This window comes from Anolis sagrei, chromosome 2 (assembly GCF_037176765.1).
Source record: "Anolis sagrei isolate rAnoSag1 chromosome 2, rAnoSag1.mat, whole genome shotgun sequence".
NCBI lineage: Eukaryota > Metazoa > Chordata > Lepidosauria > Squamata > Dactyloidae > Anolis > Anolis sagrei.
The window spans coordinates 140,485,281-140,504,301 of record NC_090022.1 but is presented as its reverse complement, the minus strand read 5'-3'; the positions used below and the strand labels follow the sequence as shown (position 1 = coordinate 140,504,301).

Genomic DNA, 19,021 nt, shown 5'->3' with positions numbered 1-19,021 from the left:
CCTTATTCCAGTTTCCCATCGCTTTCTCACCAAAAACTAAATACAGGGCTTATTTTAAAAATATTTAATATGTGGTGGCGAGGTAATTGAATACCTATATTAGGAGACCACTATTCCATTTCAACATATGTCACTCACTCAGTTTCAATATGAATGCCCATAACGGCCACTTCAGAACACATTGTTCAGGAAATGATAGCAAAACAGTAGCAAACTTAAAAGTTTGCACAATCAGGTAACAGGTCAGCACCTACACTGTGTTTTTCATACTGCAACTGCTGGTTTTATTATCAAATTCCAGATGCCATGATTTGCTATCTCCAAAACAATTATGATTATTCAGCATTAAACAACAGGGCAATTTAAAGTAAAGTAGCATTTTTACACAGGTTCGAGTGAATACACCGCATCAAGCCATTTTGTTGGGTTGATGTACTAGATCAGGCATGGGCAAACTTTGGCCCTCCAAGTGTTTTGGACTCCAACTCCCACAATTCGTATCGACTGTTAGAAATTATGAGAGTTGAAGTCCAAAACACCTGGAGGGACAAAGTTTGCCCACGCATGTACTAGATGAATCAAGGTAAAAGGGATCACAGGGATCTTCAACTCCAGCCCCCTGCCATACAGGAGAACAAAACTAAAGCACTCCTGAAGCACTCCTTTAAAAACGTTGAAGGATAGAGTGTCCACTACTCTCCTATTCTAGCACAATGGCTTTATCAGTAAAAAACAAAACAAAACATGCCTCTTCCTAATATTTAGGTGGGATCTCAATTCTTGTAATCTAAATTCACTGCTTTGTGTTCAAGTCTCATGTTAAGCATTTTTAAAGAGGCAGTTGTTACAACACAAATACAAGACTTTTGTGAATAATGGATATACTACATCTTAAGATTCTACAGATTATAACCTACATCAGATGAGGTTTACTATAAAAGCTTAAACTGCAATACACGTGTTAACTTTTATTAAAATAAAGCCAACTATTAATGAAAACATTTGTTGGCAGAAAACCATGATCTCTATTAAACTGATTTCATCTCAAATGGTGCACATGTGTTAGTCACAATAATTTAATAAGACTTTTTCTATATCCAAGAGAGATTTAACAAGCAGCTGGTAGTTCTTTTTTTCTGCAGGAGGAAGCATCCCAGTTCTTACTAATCCAACCCTTCTGTTTCAAGTTTACTTTCAAAGTCCTGTGTGACGTTTCAAACTAATTCACAAAAGGATACTGAATGCTGTACGATTTCACAAAGCTGTTTCAATAACTTTATCTTGTGAAAAATAACCCATTAAAGGAAACAGAAAGACTCTTTATATCACATTGCAATGCAAGTTTCACTGGCAATTATGGAATTAACCATTTGCCAATTCAGGACAAAAACAGGACTAAAAAGTTGTAATTATTAAACAGGAATACAGATCACTGAAAGTTAACTTTCAGGGTACGAGTGTCAAGCTTGAAATCCCAAACCTATAATCGCTAATGTGCAGCATGAATCTAATTGGCTAATGCTTACAATCCAGCTGGAAAATTAAAACTGCGCAACTATTTCATGTTTCGTAAAGTAACTCTCTTCCATAATGTGGTTCTGCAAACTGCTGAAAGATATGGAACTTTCTCTTTTCATAAAATGTTTGTGTTGCTAAAAATTACAAATGCCATCATTTTTGGTTTTCCTCTAATTGACAACACACACATTGGTGGGAATGTAAAACTGGAAGGTAAGTGCAAATTGCTATTAGGGAACAAATATTTCCCAAATGCTTGGAAACCAATACTATAAAAATGTAAGATAATATTAAAATTTATTTTAATATTACCATACAGTTTTAAACTGTAAGGAATAAAAAAAATAAACAATGGAATAAATTAAAAAAACACAAAAGGGAAGAAAAAAATCCCAATACACAAGGGAGTATCCACCCACCGAATATTGCATTTCACTGTAATATCTGTACATGTTTGCATGTACTAAACCTCTGTTTAACACTTCCACATGTATAATTGGTTCCACATCTTCACTTCACACCAAGAGAATTCAGTTTACACAAATTGATCTTGGCCAGATTTCTTAAGAGTTTCTGGGAGAAAAATTCCTGAATAAGGTGGTATATACCATTTAAGGTCTAGCTGAAATGAAACAACTTTGCAGATTTCTTTCAGCTGCTAAAGCTATAGTTTCATAGTCCATCGTATGTTAGGCATACTGACTGTTAGCCATGAACTTTAGCCTCATTCAAATATGTACAGAGGCAGCCAGTGGAAAAGAATCCGTAATTAAAAGTTCTACCTGTTTACTGGAATTTTTGTTGTGAATGGCTTTATCAGTGTGTAAATCTTTACTGCTATGTCAGAACTGAGATTAATTTAGTGAATGAATCACAAAGATGCAATACATTTGCGAATTAAACTTTTTCTTCTGGAAAAGCCTTTTTATATATGCAAAGATGATGCCATCATCTACAGTAATTTAACACTAAGAAGAAAAGGAGCCTTGTTTCTAGGCCTTCATTGGAGAATTTGTAAAGATACAGGCATTGGCCTTGGCTGTCATTCCCTGCAGTATCTTGCATGGTAATACTGCAGTAATAGAGGCTCTTTTACTCTTTTATCTTTCTTTTGTAGGCCAGAATAAAAGCCGGGGGGGGGGGGGGAGGAGGAGTTCACCTCCATGGCTCAAAAAAAGCATAGTTACCATGTAATCTCTGTCACTAGGTCTTACAAATAGTATAAAATCTGATTTTTGATTTTATATTTAATCTTATATTCTCTTTAAAAAATGTCTGTGAAGACAACTGAAACAGTGTTCCAGATATTTTGATGATGTTTTGGCAGATGATAAAAAGAATAATCTTTATTTACAAATACAGTAAGATTAGTAATATAAAATCTTATCCATTCTAGCTATTTTTTCAGTAAATCAAAAAATAGGTAGTGAGAATTAAGAAAAACAATGGAATTTAAGCTCACATTAAATACTGCTTGCTAAGAAAGCAAAAAAAATTAAGACTTTAAAGGTATGATGTGAATGACTTCAAGAAACAGATAACCAATTTTTGCTAAGAATTCAAGGTCTGCTAATCCTGAAGCGTTTTTTTACAAGGACTTTCATTAGATAAGTTATCAAGACACAAGTAGAAGTAACCACCCCGAATCCCCTTGGGGAGATAGGTGTGGGATAGAAACAAAGTTTTATTATTTTATATTATTACTAGCCGCCCCCCTGCCACACATTGTTGTGGCCCAATCTGTGTACATGTGTTCTGTGTTTGTTTATATGTGTGTGTATATATTTGTGTATATGTGTGTTTGTGTGTGTGTGTGGTTTTGCGCATGCGTTGTAATTTTTGGGGGATTTTAAAATCTCTTCTGCTGTGTTTTTCAGTCTTTTTATGAGTGATGGTCACTTGTTGGCCTGATAAGTGTATTGTGTCCAAATTTGGTGTCAATTCATCCAGTGGTTTTTGAGTTACGTTAATCCCACAAACAAACATTACATTTTTATTTATATAGATATAACTATCAGTACAGTCTTAAAACTCGTATCAACACTCTTCGTACCGGTTTCTATGGAATGGGCGATTTATACTCAATGCAGCAGCATTTGTCTTGTATGAGCCTGGCGAGCTGAAGCCATTAACAAATCCACCATTGGGAAATGGAGCCTACAGTGAACACAAAGGATTATCAGGAGTTATTGCACATAAATCACTCCACTGAAAATCAAGGTTTTTGACAATATAGGGGACTGGAAAGATGCTGACTTACAAATTACAAACTCAAACCAAAATATATCTACATATGAATGCCTCTACATTTGCTAAAACCATTTTTTTTCCATTTTTAAGTATACTCAACTATAATGAGGAGGCTTATATTGCTGTTACACTGGCCAGGGGGGAAGCCATGGAAATATATGTGACTAGTCCTAGCAAGAGGAAGAAAGAACAGCACTGGCTGCAGAGGCTGGGCTGGGATACAGGAGAGAAGGTTAAGAAAAACACCCTTAACCTTCTCTCCAACATCCCACCCCAACCTCTGCAGTTATAAATTTCTGTGGAATTTTTCTTTTTTTACATGCTGCAGTGGAAAGAACTGCATGTTAATTCCCATTGGCATTATTATCATCTTTACTTGTAACCTGATTTTTCCCCAAAGTTAGGACTCAAGGTGGCTTACAAATTAAAATGATTGTAAGATAATTAACAACACAAAAAGAGCAAAATTACACTATTAGCTATACTCTAGCAATTTAAACATTAGCTTTAAAAAGATTTAAAAAAAAAACAGTTAACTAGTACAATTTTAAAAATCACAGCCCTCATACAGTACTTTCCTTGAGCCTATCTTAATGAAAAATATATTTGGCTGCTAACAGAAAGACAGCAAGGCCATTCCATTCTCCCTAAGGAGCCAGTTTCAGTCTAAGGATAGACACCAACAAGGCCCTCTCTGGTGTTCCCATCAACATTCCCAGTGACAGGAATGAAAAAAGGGATTCTGGGTCTGAGGGAGGCTCATAGGGTGACATAGTCTGTCCAGGGAGGCTCATAGGATGACATACAGTATGTCAAACAGCCCGGGTATAGAACATATATAGCTTTATAAGTCATATCATACCCTTTCCCTGGCCATGTGAACCAGAAAAGCTGGATCAAATGTAGGATAATGTGGGATAAGGCTCAAGTTTAATAATATCAAGATGGCCAAATTCTTAAAAGTGAATCAGTAATATTCATTAATGTACAATGTTTGAAACCAAAGGAAGCTGACTCCTATTTGAGATGCAAACAACCCCTTACCAGTGGTGTTTCAAAATAAGGTGCAGGGTTTGGAGACCATGTCTGAGGCACAATACTGTAGATGGAGTACTGCTGAGGACTATATACAGGCTGCATAAATAGTGGTGAGGCAAACTGTGCTTGTGTTTGAACTGGCTGAACGTAAACACTGGAATCCACCGCCCGGTAACCATTCTTTGCAAAAAATGTATTGATGGCTTTTATCCTGGCCTACAAAAGAAAGATAAAGGCATGTAATGCAACTCATACATACTTAGATTGCCACAATATCAATCTGCAGTATAGTAAAAGAAGAGAAGCCTCAGGTTAGTCTGCAACAGGTTAGTCTGTAACATTAGTTAAACATTTTGCATTAACTGCTAAGATAAATGGCAATTCAACCTAATGCTGCTTTAGATTCTTTGCTTACTAAGACAAAAAGCTCTAAATCTAATTGGGAGTAGCTGAAATCCCATCTAATTTTCAGTAATCCACTTGATATTGAACAGTGCTTGATCTTCCAAATTCCTGTGGAAATTAAAACTTCCCTTTCATGTTTCACTTTGTTCATGTTAAGTATTGTTGAACTGGTACTATGGTTATAGATGTAACTGCTACAAAACCAGGTTGGTAATGCACAATTTCAAACAGTGAAGCAGAATACCATTAACTGTGCTTGAAGCCAGGGGTAAGAATCCCTTGGTTTCTATTTGTGCGGAAAATTACAGAATACTGGCTTTGAAGATCTTCAGAGGATGTGATTCTCAGATGAAACAAGGCACAGCCCTCTCCACAAGGGAAGTGCATCCAGGAAATGGAAAATAGGTAGGCACAGCTTCCAGGTCACATACAGCTAGCCACTTGGAAATATTTACCTATTATACCTATATATAACTGTATTTAAATTGAGCCCACTACTTAAATATGAGACTAAACAATATGTCGTAATACTTACCATTATTGGCTTGCCCTGAAAGGTTTTAACTTCTTCCCGCAAGTATTTGAATGCCTGTACAGATATAAAAACATTCACTGAGAGTTCCAATTGGAACTATTTGGCAAAATAAAGTGCTGCACTTTAATACTGTAAAGACTACAAATAAGAAATCTGGGCCCATTTACTAATTTAGGAACACTAGTTAATTTGGCCCTCTAAGATGCTACCATATATACTAAAGTTCACCTCATGTATAACTGAAGGGCAGGTTCTGGTGCTAAAATTATGGATTTTTATGCAAGGCTCATTCCATAGGGATGGGAAACGATAAGGGAAGGAAAAATACAGCAATTGTGGTTCAGAAGGAATCCTATAGGGGTGACACCATGTGTCCCAGGTGGGTTGATGATTGTAGAGGTTGCAGCAGCAATCATCCCTGTGATGTCATCTGGCATGGAACCAGCGGTCCCAAGCCACTACCACCATCATTCTCATCAATGTTACCACTAGGCATGAGGAACATGCCAGATGACATCAGAGGGATGATTGCTGCTGCAACCTCTACAATCATCAACCCACCTGGGACACGTGGTGTCACCCCTATAGGATTCCTTCTGAACCACAACTGCTGTATTTTTCCTTCCCTTCTGGACCATTTAAGAGCAGGAAGGGGACAGTTTACTCACAATATGCAAGTGAAAGATCACTTTTCCCCTCCTTTGTCCATGCCACACACTCCCTCCAAAAATGACTTTGTGCATATGTCTGCGCACAGAGAGACACAATGCTGAGTCATCATTGCTGTCTCCTTCTCCTCAATTTCATATTATTTGTTCTATTTTAAATTTCTGTGTTATTTAAGTGCAGGGGAAACAGAACTAATTGTTGCTGTTGTGATGTAACAAAACGCATTAGTATGGTGAAATGCTTACCAAGATGTAGTAGCCTTACCTGCTGTGCATCAGTATCTGACTGGAATGTAATGTACCAGTTGTTATTGTGAGCAAATTCACAACTTATCACTTTGGGGCAGCTTTCATTTTTAAACAATGCCTTCACTTCCTGGAACCAAAATATGAAGATTTTCAGTAAAATACAATTACTAAGTGTTTTCCTTTTAAGATACATTCCACATGACTAATTTCTTGTGGCATCTGACCCAAGTTATATATCAGAAGGGAGAACTTACAATTTTAAAATGTAAAAAAACAGCACGTATGAGTGTGTATGTGTGTAATGCCACCATTTACCATCTTAACTTTTACCTCTATCACAATTCTATAAAATAGAAAATGAACAGAACAGCCTGAACTGTTGCCTTTATTAGCAATGAATACATTACTCCCACTTTTCACTTGAAAATAGAATAGTGCAATATTTCAGTTATCTCCTAGGTAAGATTAGTAACAAATTTTCCAAAACCAGTATGTGATAGTCAAACCCAAACTACAGAACAAATGTTTTCTAAAAAGAGCTAAGGAATTATCATAACCAATTTATTCAGTTTCCAAAGTTAACACAAAAGTGTGTTTATTTTTTCAAGAAGAAAAAATATTACAAGCCAAAAGTATTACTTACACAATGCAATATCCATAACGTTTTCAGTAGCAAAATAAGTTTTCTATTATGCATATTATGTTACTTCAAAATCTGCTTCACAGAACTAGCATCAATGCTTAACAGAGTAATTGGCCTTGATTGTGCTTCCTTCCAGCTTCAAAATGAGTTTGGAATTGTCTAATTCATATTTATATTCAAAGTAGATTTCTTACCTCCACTGGTGTTGTTTCAGGGATCTCACGAAGAATAATAATACATCGTTTGTGGTTTGGCCTAACTTTTTCTCCTTTCTCATCCACTTGGACTATAGGAGAAGCTAAATGAAAACACAGCAAGAATCACAAGAACAAATATTTTCCAACATCACATGATCTAACTAGTAACACGAGATCACAATCACTTACTTTTGACCAACTTTCAGCTTAGTTTGTTAAGTAGATCAGTTACTTCATTCTAGTCAGCATTCAATGTGAACTATTTTTGTCATGCTTTTTAAAATAATATTTCTGCCTCTTGTTAACAGTTTTTCAAAGTAGCAACATAAAATAAAATAGGCTAAATAGATCCACTCAGTTCAACAATGGAATGGAGAAATTGCTCTCTTAACAAAAAAAAATCCAATTCAAAATGACTAAAGCTTTGCTTTTATAAGAATGTCAAAGTATTTATTTAGTGTATTTATATACTTCCTTTCTCACCCCTAGGGGAACCCAAGGCAGTTTATGAATTCTGAATCAATAAGTATAGCAAAATATACTTCATGACAATGGGAGGAACTTTTAAAATATTAAGGTATGTTATGAATATATGTTTCAGGTATCTATGTGCATTTATTAAATACAAAATAATGAATTAACTCAAGGGTACATTGCTTTATATATTGATGACATTCAATTCTCAAATTCTGGGAAGTGTAGTTATTCAATAAGCAAAATTCAACTGTACATTCAAGTACACATTTTCTAATCAGTTATCACATTCTATGAAATGTGCAAGGTTTATGAGATACTACAAAGGGTTGATTTGCACACTCAATGAACACATAAACCAGAGTGGTAAAAGAAGGTTAACATAATAAAACTGCTAAAAGATTTAGACGTACATCTCAATACTTCCACAATAAGATCCATATTGGTTGTCAGTTTCTTAATGCCTTCCATGTTGGCGATTGTCCATATTGGAATAAACTGATCACTGTCCATTTGAGACATCAAGTACAGGTCCTTGGAAAGATTCTCACTAAGAAATAAAGAAGCAACTTTAATGACTATAAGAACCACATTCTGCATTCTTTTTTAAAATAATCAAAATATGTTATAGAAACAGAATGAAAGATAACATACAAAACAGATACAAATACTTCTAGAATATATATATAAAGCCAGTTTAGTCCTATAAAACACATTCTCACTAGGATATACTAAAAAGGATAGATCACAATAAAAACATAGCTGAAGTGCTCAATATCAGTATCTGAACTAACAATTCCAGGTCTTTATCATATCACAGAATATTAACATCACCTGCCCTTATTGGTTTAATATGGTCAGTTCATGCTAGATTATTGGACAACCAGCTGTTACTTGAAATATTAGGTCAAAAAGATAGTACCAGTCTGTTTCTGCTTCAATATCATGACACTATTAGCATGAGGAACTTGTGCCAGACATTTGTCTGTAGATTGTCCAACTGATCCCTGCCCCTTTAAACATGTCATAAACTCAAATCTAATCCAAACTATGTTTACGATACCGTGAAAAACAGAACTCTAGTTGTTTCTTCAAACATTCTTTCAGGTCTTCTGGGGAAATAAGCGAACTGCCTTCACCTGAGAAAGATATTTTAAAATGTATTTAAACAAAGTATGTCAAAAAGAACCTTTCCTGACATTTATTTCTGTGCATATGATTTTTTTTTTAATTTTAAGAATGATCAACTGACAAGCTAGAATTGTTCTCACTCTGACAAGGGGGAACATTCAGAACTTATACCATACATATTAAAATTATATTTATAGTTATTTTCAATTTATGATTCCAGGTCAGAAAAGAAGAGACCATAAAATGAGATCACATTATAATGCAGGGTGAGCAGAACTATGTAGACATAAAAGGCAAAAATTAGATAAAGAAAATTTAAATATCTCATGCAATCAATTAGATTTGACCAAGTACTGAAACAAAGAGCAATGATAGCTGTGCATTTACTGAAAAAAAATGTCCCACAACCAGGATCCACAACAGAGAAGGGCGCTTTGTGTCACAATGTATCAACAGAAGCTAGAGAGGTCAAACTAAGATCCCCTCATGGTAGGCTTGTGTAAAGGGAGTCAGTCCTGTTGTTCATAGCATTAGATGAAGTGTTGACATCTTGAATTGGTCTGAGAAGCAAATAGGAAGCCAGTGCATTTCTTCTATTATAAATGTAGGATGTCTACACCTGGTTGAACAAATCACAGCCCAAACAGAAAACAAGAGACTAAAAATGAAAACGATGTTTTTTCCAAGACCAAAAATGGCCTGAAATCTAAATCAAGAATAGGAACTTTATTCTGTCAATCAAATAAACAATGTGGGTTAGCTAATAAGCAGCACAGAAGAGGGACAAATGATCAAACCTTCACAAAATTAGCGGGTTTTGAAGAGACTACTAATATTTTAAAACCTTTGAAATGCAAGGGAAACTTGCACTGTAACACATAATATCTCATAATGTCATCATTAGTTTAAAACTGGACCTTGGGAGCTCAAAACTATTCATGACAAGAGTGAAAAAGAATATTAAAAGTTAAAAATTCAAATGAAAAGCTATGTCTCACATCCGACATTTTTTTAGAACACTCCACTTTCCTCCCTACTCCAAAAATGCTTACAGAAAAGAAGTAACACTTTCAACCTGCAAGTACTTCTGTTTCGGGTCCCCTAAAATTCCACTGTTAGTAATCCTTTGATCATATTATCAAACTACACCAAAGTGTTTAAAGCTACACATTATACCACAAGATGTGGTCTTACAATTTTGCTGAAAAATGAGATTTAAAAGTCATCCAGAACAATTTATGAACTTAAAGGTTGTAATATGCTACATTTTCAAAATCCAGCATATGCTGAAGAAAACAAGTAAACATACAACTCTTCCAACACTGAAATACTGGTGATAATCTTCACATACAGAGAAATTCAACTCGAGATATGGCCATATAGTAATACATAGCTTCAAATCCAAGTTACTGCTCAACTACAGCTGACTCATGCATCATCTTCAGAAGAGCAAGCCAATACTTACATAAATCTCACCGATTCAATAGGTTTATTCTAGCTGCAAACAGTACTTGGATTTATCTACAAAATGTGGAATTCTGAAATTCTAGTTGACAGCATTTATACTTGAACATTAGGAACTAAAATTAGAAAATTCTACAAACTTTTTAGTAATTAAGTTTTAGCAGGTAGGATGCTTACCAGAAACATCATAGAGTTGGTATCCAAGATCCTCATGTGCCAAGACCATGCCATTAGCAGCTGTTTCCTCAACCCCTGAACTGCTTCTTGACAGTTCACATGATGAGTACATTGCTTCATACTGCTTAGCACCATCGTCCGCAACCTCAGCATTACCTGACACAAATACAGGAACAATCAAAGATAAATTACAAACCATGAAAAATAATTCATTACATTGTCAAAGGCTTTCATGGCCGGAATCACTGGGTTGTTTTAGGTTTTTTCGGGCTGTATGGCCATGGTCTAGAGGCATTCTCTCCTGACGTTTCGCCTGCATCTATGGCAAGCATGAGGATGCTTGCCATAGATGCAGGCGAAACATCAGGAGAGAATGCCTCTAGACCATGGCCATACAGCCCGAATAAACCTACAACAACAGATTATTCATTCCATCGTAATCTCTCATTCCTGATAATTGTGGACCGGGCAGTGGGGACATCCATCTGCCCACCCTGGATGGCGAGGCGTTACACCCGTCATCATTGGTAAAGAGTCTGGGAGTCCTTTTGGACCCTCTGCTGACAATGGAGGCCCAGGTCTCCGCCGTGAGCAAAACCACCTTCTTTCACCTGCGGCAGGCTAGACGGCTGGCCCCCTACCTGTCCAGGGACGACCTAGCTATGGTGATCCAGGCCACGGTCATCTCAAGGCTGGACTACTGTAACGCCCTCTACATTGGCCTCCCTCTGTCGGTGATTCGGAAGCTCAAGTTGGTACAAAACGCAGCTGCTCAGCTTCTTGCGGGAATTCCGATGAGATGCCACATAACACCAATCTTACTACAGCTGCATTGGTTACCAATTGAGCACCGGATCACTTTCAAAGTGATGGTACTCACCTTTAAGGCCTTGCATGGTCTGGGGCCAATGTATCTGAGGGATCGTCTCACCCCCTACCAACCCCAGAAATCCCTCCGCTCTGAGGACCAAGACCTATTGGAAGTCCCCAGTGTTAAGACCTTGCGTCTAACGGCAACCAGACGCAGAGCCTTCACAGCAGTGGCGCCATCAGACTGGAATGCTCTGCCACCTGAAGTTCGTGCCCTGCGGGACTTACCAGCTTTTCGCAGGGCATGTAAGACATACCTGTTCCGACAGGCTTTTAATGTTTGATACTGTTGTTTTTAAACTGTTTTAAATTGCTTTTAAACTTTGTTAGATTTTAGCTATTCTTGTAAGCCGCTCCGAGCCCCAGGGGAGTGGCGGCATATAAGTTTAAATAATAAATAAATAAATAAATAATATTAAAATAAAAAAATCTACACCTGAATGCAGTAGTTTTAACTGTCCTCAAGTTTGGCTACAACCACAACAACAGAAACAACCAAAACTTGGTTTTTATACCCCGTCACCACCTCCTTGAAGGGATTCGAGCAGCTTAAAAGCTGGACCCGGCCCAAACCATACAACAAAATACAACCCACATTGCATTCTTATAGCAGATGTCAGTAATCCAGATTTCAAGAGGAACAGAGGTAGTTCCTTTTGAATCACAGTCTATACGTAAGTGTTTAACTGTGATTGAAATGATAAGGAGCGTTACATCTGCCATTAAAACAACTGTTGTGATAGTTCCTGTATGCTTCCAAGTTACCTCCAACTTATGGCAACCCTAAGGCAAACCCATCACATGGTTCTTGGCAAAACTTGTCGTCGTCCCCCCCAAAGGTTTTCCATAACTGAGCCGCCAGAGTCATAGTCCAACACTCCCGCCACAACATCATGCTGGCTCCCTATGATTAAGAGTTTCTAACTAACACTTAGTAAAAGTGTAGTATGAACCAGTTTTAACTTGCATACTGAGCTTTCCAAAACCTAAAATTAACTTCAGTTGCCCTGATCAGTCACTCCTAACAACCTGGCTATTTACATTGACAACTTAGATTGTATTGATCACATGCATACAATTCTTCAGATGCTTTCATCTGATGAACAACATAAAAGGGTTAAATAAACCAAAAGTCAAAACGGTTTACCAATTCCTTTTCATTGTTCCTATGCAAATAGCTTTCCAGTGCAATGTTTTTCCTCCATCTCAAACAAATGATTCCTTTAACTGGTTTCTAAACCAAATTATGATAGCAGTTTTATTTCACATCTGTTTGTTACAGTGATATGAGAAGCAATACACCACATTGATGCTTTGAATTCCAAATATTATGGTAATATTTGTTGAATGTTTACACCTTCTCATTCACACATAGGGATGCACTATATATTAATCCCAATGTTCTGTAACTTTAGCTGTACCTGAGCTACAAGTTAGCTATAAGTCCAAATTAATTATATTGGATGGTTGTATCTTAACTTATTACTGTAGTCCAAATTGTGAAAGAATCTTTTCCCCATTCTATAAAGTCATTTCACTCTGACCTCAAGCAAACTGCTTAACGCTCCAAGAAATCTTTAATAAACTTTAGTCTGCTATTTCATTGAAACCAGAAAACTATAATTAACAGTTCCAGAACAACTAAACTACAGTTTGCTCTCAAAGCTGCGATTAGTTTTTCTGTTCAGGTGAAAGGTGTATTGCAGCTAAGTAAAAACTTCCTAATGTGCACTATCTCAAAGAAATAGGCAATGGAACTATGGGCATGAAGAATGAGACTATTGTCATTACAATTTATGACAACCCTATGAATGAGAGACATCCAAGACATTCAGTCATCAACAACCCTGCTCTGGCCCTGTAAACTCAGGACAATAATTTCCTTGATTAAGTCTATCTACCTGTATTTCCAGTCTTCCTTTTCCTACTGTCTCCCATTTTCCCATGCCTTATAGTCTTCTCTAATGAGTCATGTCATCTCACGATATGGCCAAAATGTGATTGTCACAGTTTTGTTCTTTTGGTTTCTAACGAGAGTTCGGGTTGTTGATCTAGGACTCATCCATTATGAAATAATTGATTCTCTTTCTCTCAGCTTTCTTCCCTTTCAGCTTTTCCAACCATAGGTATCAGAAATATGAAAGCAGGGACAATACTTTGGTATTAAACTATCTGTCTTTACATTAGAGGATCGTATCTAGTTTCATCATAGCTGTTTTTCCAAGTCCTAACGTCTCCTGATTTCTTGATTGCAGTCCTGCTGATCCAAGTTATATAAAGTTTTTGATCATTTCTATGTCTTCGTAATCCCTTTTGAAATGGTGTAAATTTCAATCTTTACTTTCTTCACATTCAACTGTAACCTATTTTTTCACTTTCTTCCCTGAAATTCCTCAATATTCATTCCAAATAGTAACTATTTTCTGCTAGCAGTATGATAGCACTTGCCTATCTTAAATTACTGGAGTTTCTCCCTCCAGTATGATCTTCCTCAAAGTCTAATCTAGCTTCCCATATACCTGTATTCCATCACATAATAGTCACCACTCCCTTTTTGGGTGCCAGTTTTGGGATTGTATGATTCCTCGCTGAATAGCTGCACTCTTGATTTAGGCAGCCTCTCCACTGTAAACAGTCTGACATTCCCTTCCGCTTACCCATCTGCCCTTGCTTTGTTCACTTGCTCACTTTCCTATCCGCTCATCCAAACACACATCCATCTACCTATCCACCCACCCACTCACTCACTCGTATGCCATCCATTCACATGCATGCCCATCCATCTGCTTGGCCATCCCCTTCCAGGAACGCCGTTTCAAGCCGAGTCAATGGCTTGGTGTGTTAGCAAGCAAGATGGGTGGTTAAATGGGTGGGTAACTTCAAGCAGTGTTCCTAAAAGGGGGTGGGTAAGCAAATGGATGGGTGTGCAAATAAGTGCATGAGTGAGTGGCTGAAAGGATGGATGGGTGTGTGAGTGAGTGCATGGATGGATAGATGGTTAGGTGAATGAGTCTTTGGGTGGGTGGGTGGGCAAGTGAGTGATGTACATCAGATAATGAAAGCAATGATAGTGACGTAGAGTCTTCCAACAAGGAAGATTAAAATGTTTTAACTATGCAAATGTATTTTTCTACACTCTTGTATATTTTCTCAATTTTTTTCCATTATCAGTTTATTAAAGTTACTGTTTTGATAAAAGTGTGACTATTGTGCTATGAAGTACAGTATGTCCCATACATAAATGTAGCCCTGCCCAACCATTTTACAAATGGCAAACCACTTTCTCCATATCCTGTCCTTAAAGAATAATAAAGCGTTATGATACAATTATTTCTTTTAGACTGACCCTCCATTTATAAAAATCTACACAATCAAAGGCTTTGCTGATATCTACAAAGTACAAGCAAATTTTCTTCAGAAATTCTTGGGTATAATCTATTATCCAACATTTGTTTGTAATATGATTTCTAATGCCCCTTCCTTTTCTGAGCCCAGGTTATACACCTTGCATTTCTTACTAAGCATATAGTAAAAGTCTTTGTTGTAAAATTTTGAGCATCACTTTGCTTGCATAGAAAATTAATTTGTGGGTACAGGAATATGGTATAGTTATGGTGACCCTAACATGAACATATCATAGGGATTTCTTGACAAGACTTGTTCAGTTAGGCTGAGTGAAACTTACCTAAAGTCATCTAGTGGTGTCCATGGCCAAGTGAGGACTCAAACCTAGACTCACAGAATCTTAGTCCACCACTCAAATCACTACACCACACTGTCATCTATATCTAGTGATTTATTTCTCGCAAGTACTTTAAGAACTTTTCCTCTTCATTTTATAATCAAAAAATAATATCAAAACTTACTGGGATATGGTCAAATTAGCCCTTTGAGTCTTAGTAGCAGTTGATGGCAATTTTATCTAGCTCTCTTTCTGGTTTTTTTTTAATTTTTTTTTTTGCAGACAAAGCCAAGAGGGTCACTTTATATGTTACATAATCATTTGAGTCTCTTAGCAAAAATGGAGTCCTTTCTACAAGAGAGCTGCCATTGTCTTTTATCAGCAAGGGTTTCAAATATCTTTATCTCGGGTCACAGTACAAAGGGCAGTTTGGCATTTCACTTTATAGGATTCTGAGTTTAACCTCAAATGATTTCTCCTTGAAGGAATCTGTCAGTTCTTTGCTATACTGCTTTTATTCGTACTGATCATATTATCTTTCTCCTGTTAATTACATAGCATCCCTGCTTTTGGTTTGAATTGTGCTCCTATTCTTAGATCTTGTGGCTCCTATTCTTAGATCTTCTCTTCTTCTACCCATTTTCTTCTATTTCTTTACATTTATTTTTTATAATAGTTCTTTGTTCCTACCCAAAAACTGCTAAAGAGCAACATTCAAGGTGTCGACCCTATTTTGCCACCTTTTACTTTTTTCTTCTTGTCTGTCCTTAAAAGTCTGAAGAATTTCATTTATCCTTTAATGAGGCTCCTCCCCTTTTTGGCTCCCAATAATGCCTTTTTGCATTATTTCTTAACAATGTCCCTGGTTTTGATTCAAAGTTTATAAAGATCCCAGTCTTTCATGCAAGCTATAGAACCCAGTTTATTGTTTACATTGTAAATAAATTGTACAGGTATATTTTTAGGTTGCATTTTAGCATCACAAATATCATCCAAATTACTAAAGTTTCTTTAGTAACTTTGGATAATAGGCTTAGGTTCGTGTCTGTTAATAATAGAAAATAACACTATCCTTTACATAGCATGAATGCAAAAAAAAAATGCACAGGTCATTAACCAGTTCAACTTACTATAATGAGAGCCAACAACACGGGAAATACAAGTACACCTAACGTACAAAGCAGCTAATATAAGTCAATTGTGATCCTGAATTCCGCTACAAACAGGATCAGTTTTGCAACTGTTGGTCATCCAGCAGTATGTCATTGAACAAGTGTGTCATAATCTTTGAAATTACAGTGCACAAGGCCCTCAGATCTCATAATCTTTTTGTTCACAGGGCCAAGTGTTCACTAAAGTGCAGAAATGACAAGAAAAACTCAAGACAAGAAAGAGAAGAGAAAACAGAAAGGACAAGAAGAAGTAGAATAAAAAAGATGCATTTCTGTACATTTAGCAACTTGTTTCCCTCTTAGCGCGATACTTGGTCATCATTGGGCCTTTGCAGCTATAAAAGAACTGTTTCCAGTATCAATTACTAATTTAAATTCCCTCAATGCATCTTCCCCTACAATCAAAATCTTTTTAAAAAAACCAATTTCTTTCATAGTAAAAAATATTGCCACCAGCGTCTACAAGCTGTGACTGTATTGTCAATGACAAGAAGCATTGGTTACTTGATTACTGCTGGATTTGGGCATTCACACTATGTCCACAATCCTAACTAAATGATTAACCCATTGTTAGTATTTAAAATTATATTCTTGATGTCTCACCCTCTGTACAATTTTCTGACACAGTTGCTGTCTCTTGCCATGATTGCTCAGTGCCATTAGTTGTTGGTGCCGCTTCCGAGTTTCCCTGCATGCTTTCCTGCCATACTTTTGCATTAGGATTTAAGCTGGCACCTTTCGATGTTACCTGCTGATGAAAGAGAAAATATGTATTAGCAAAGACCTGTGGTTTTAAAATGAAAAGAAAAAAACTTTATTGAATTCAGAAGGCCTTTTCTTTTATTTGTAAATCTTCATTGCTTTCCAAAGTGCTTGAAATAAACTGCAGGAAAGACTGCTCCAGGATTTGATGTAGTTAGTTGAGAGACTGAATGACAGCCTATTTTCTGCAAAAATTACTAAGAAGCTAGGAAAGCGAAGCATCACAATCTCTAGCAATGCTATGCAAAACCACCATACTTTCCCCTATCAAACTGTGCAGTAATTGTGACAGATAGGTTTATTTCCCAACTCACTCCAAAGTCTACATTTATATGTCCTTATACAGAATAGATAAAATATGTTTGATATGACTGCAACATTTTCTAGAATTCAGGCATATAGCGTATAACTCTTCTGAGACCTAATTGTTTTAGCTCCTCTCTCACTGAGCTGAGCCACTGTTAAGAATTTAAAACCAACCCCTAGCAGTTTTCCATGGTTCTAAGGGATTTACCAAAAATATGGTTTGTAATATCAAATATCAACATTGCACAAAATCTATGAAGAACATTAGAGGAAAAACCCTGGACCTACAGCAATTATTGAATACTCTTTCCTGTGAAATTCAGCAGCATTCAGTTCAAGCAACAACAGCCAAGCAAAGTGCTGGGGGATGGGAAGTCTGTGTGTGTGTGTAAGTTTATTCTGCTCAGTTACTATCTGTCAATGAGCAAAATAAACTATGTTTTCAGTACACAACTACTGATTAAATTCAGATTTTCCTTGTGGAGAGGACCTATGATTGTGTTGAGGCTTCTCTAGGGAGACAATGGGGAGTTTCCTCTTTCCAATGAAGTCCTCAGTTTCACTTCACAGGTTATTAGAAAGGGTCTTCTGCATCTTGTGAACAACTTTTGTATGGCAGAGGGAGCTTCAAGGGCTATCAATAAAATCCCTGCTTCTCGTTTCCTCCAGCCACTTGTCCCATAAGGACAATGCTTCCCACAATGGAGTCTGACTGCACTCAGTGCCTTTATAACATCACTTCTGTGACAAGGTTGAGAACTACTCAGCTCTGAAATTAAATCATTTCATGCAATGAATGTTTCCTTTGCTTTAAGAGCTTTTTATCACAAGCAGCAATGTCCAGAAAACTAAACAAATTCAGAAAATGAGCACAATTCAGTATATTCTACACAGAACCCACATTTAATGTACCAATGTCAGTGTACTCTTCATACAGTTTGAGGAGAACAGTATGGGAAATTAAAATATTCTTTTGCTGATTTCTAGTAGGGCATCTCCTCTAACCATGGCTTTAAACTCTAACCCCTACACTCAAGGGACAATGAGGTTAGGAGTCTAAAAATATTACAAAGTATTCCCAGGCACAAAATTAGCTGATTAAATGCCTACTGCCAGTACAAAAAGAAACTCTGATTCTTAAGAAGATTAGCTTTTCTACAAACTTGATCCAAACATCATTATAGGAGGAATCTGAATAGCTGTTATCTGAAACAGAGCTTTCCCAACAACTAAATTATATCCTGAAGCAAAGCACAGGAATATAATCTACTTCATTGAGACAATATAATGATACTGAACAAGCACTGACCATCTTGACACAGAGAAGCACAAGCCAGAGATTAAGGAAGTTGAATTTCCAGAGTCTAGCCTTCTGGAGTCTCTCTAGCATCAAGGAGTGGCTTTAGTACCATGCCCTGTCCACAGAGAAAGAAAAATGACATAAGCAAGCAGTCTGGATGCCCACATATATACCTTTGCC

The 19,021-nt window shown here is 36.8% G+C and overlaps 1 protein-coding gene across 1 annotated transcript in view; it reads right to left on the bottom strand.

Moving 5' to 3' along the window:
• The window catches only part of LARP4 (La ribonucleoprotein 4), a 39,811-nt gene that overhangs the window by 11,882 nt on the left and 8,908 nt on the right, over positions 1-19,021 (bottom strand). Inside the window, 9 exon segments of the mRNA XM_067463923.1 lie at positions 3,572-3,675; positions 4,813-5,022; positions 5,747-5,800; positions 6,680-6,790; positions 7,501-7,604; positions 8,391-8,527; positions 9,041-9,116; positions 10,750-10,905; positions 17,077-17,221. Of these exon segments, the coding sequence (XP_067320024.1) occupies positions 3,572-3,675; positions 4,813-5,022; positions 5,747-5,800; positions 6,680-6,790; positions 7,501-7,604; positions 8,391-8,527; positions 9,041-9,116; positions 10,750-10,905; positions 17,077-17,221 (1,097 nt within the window).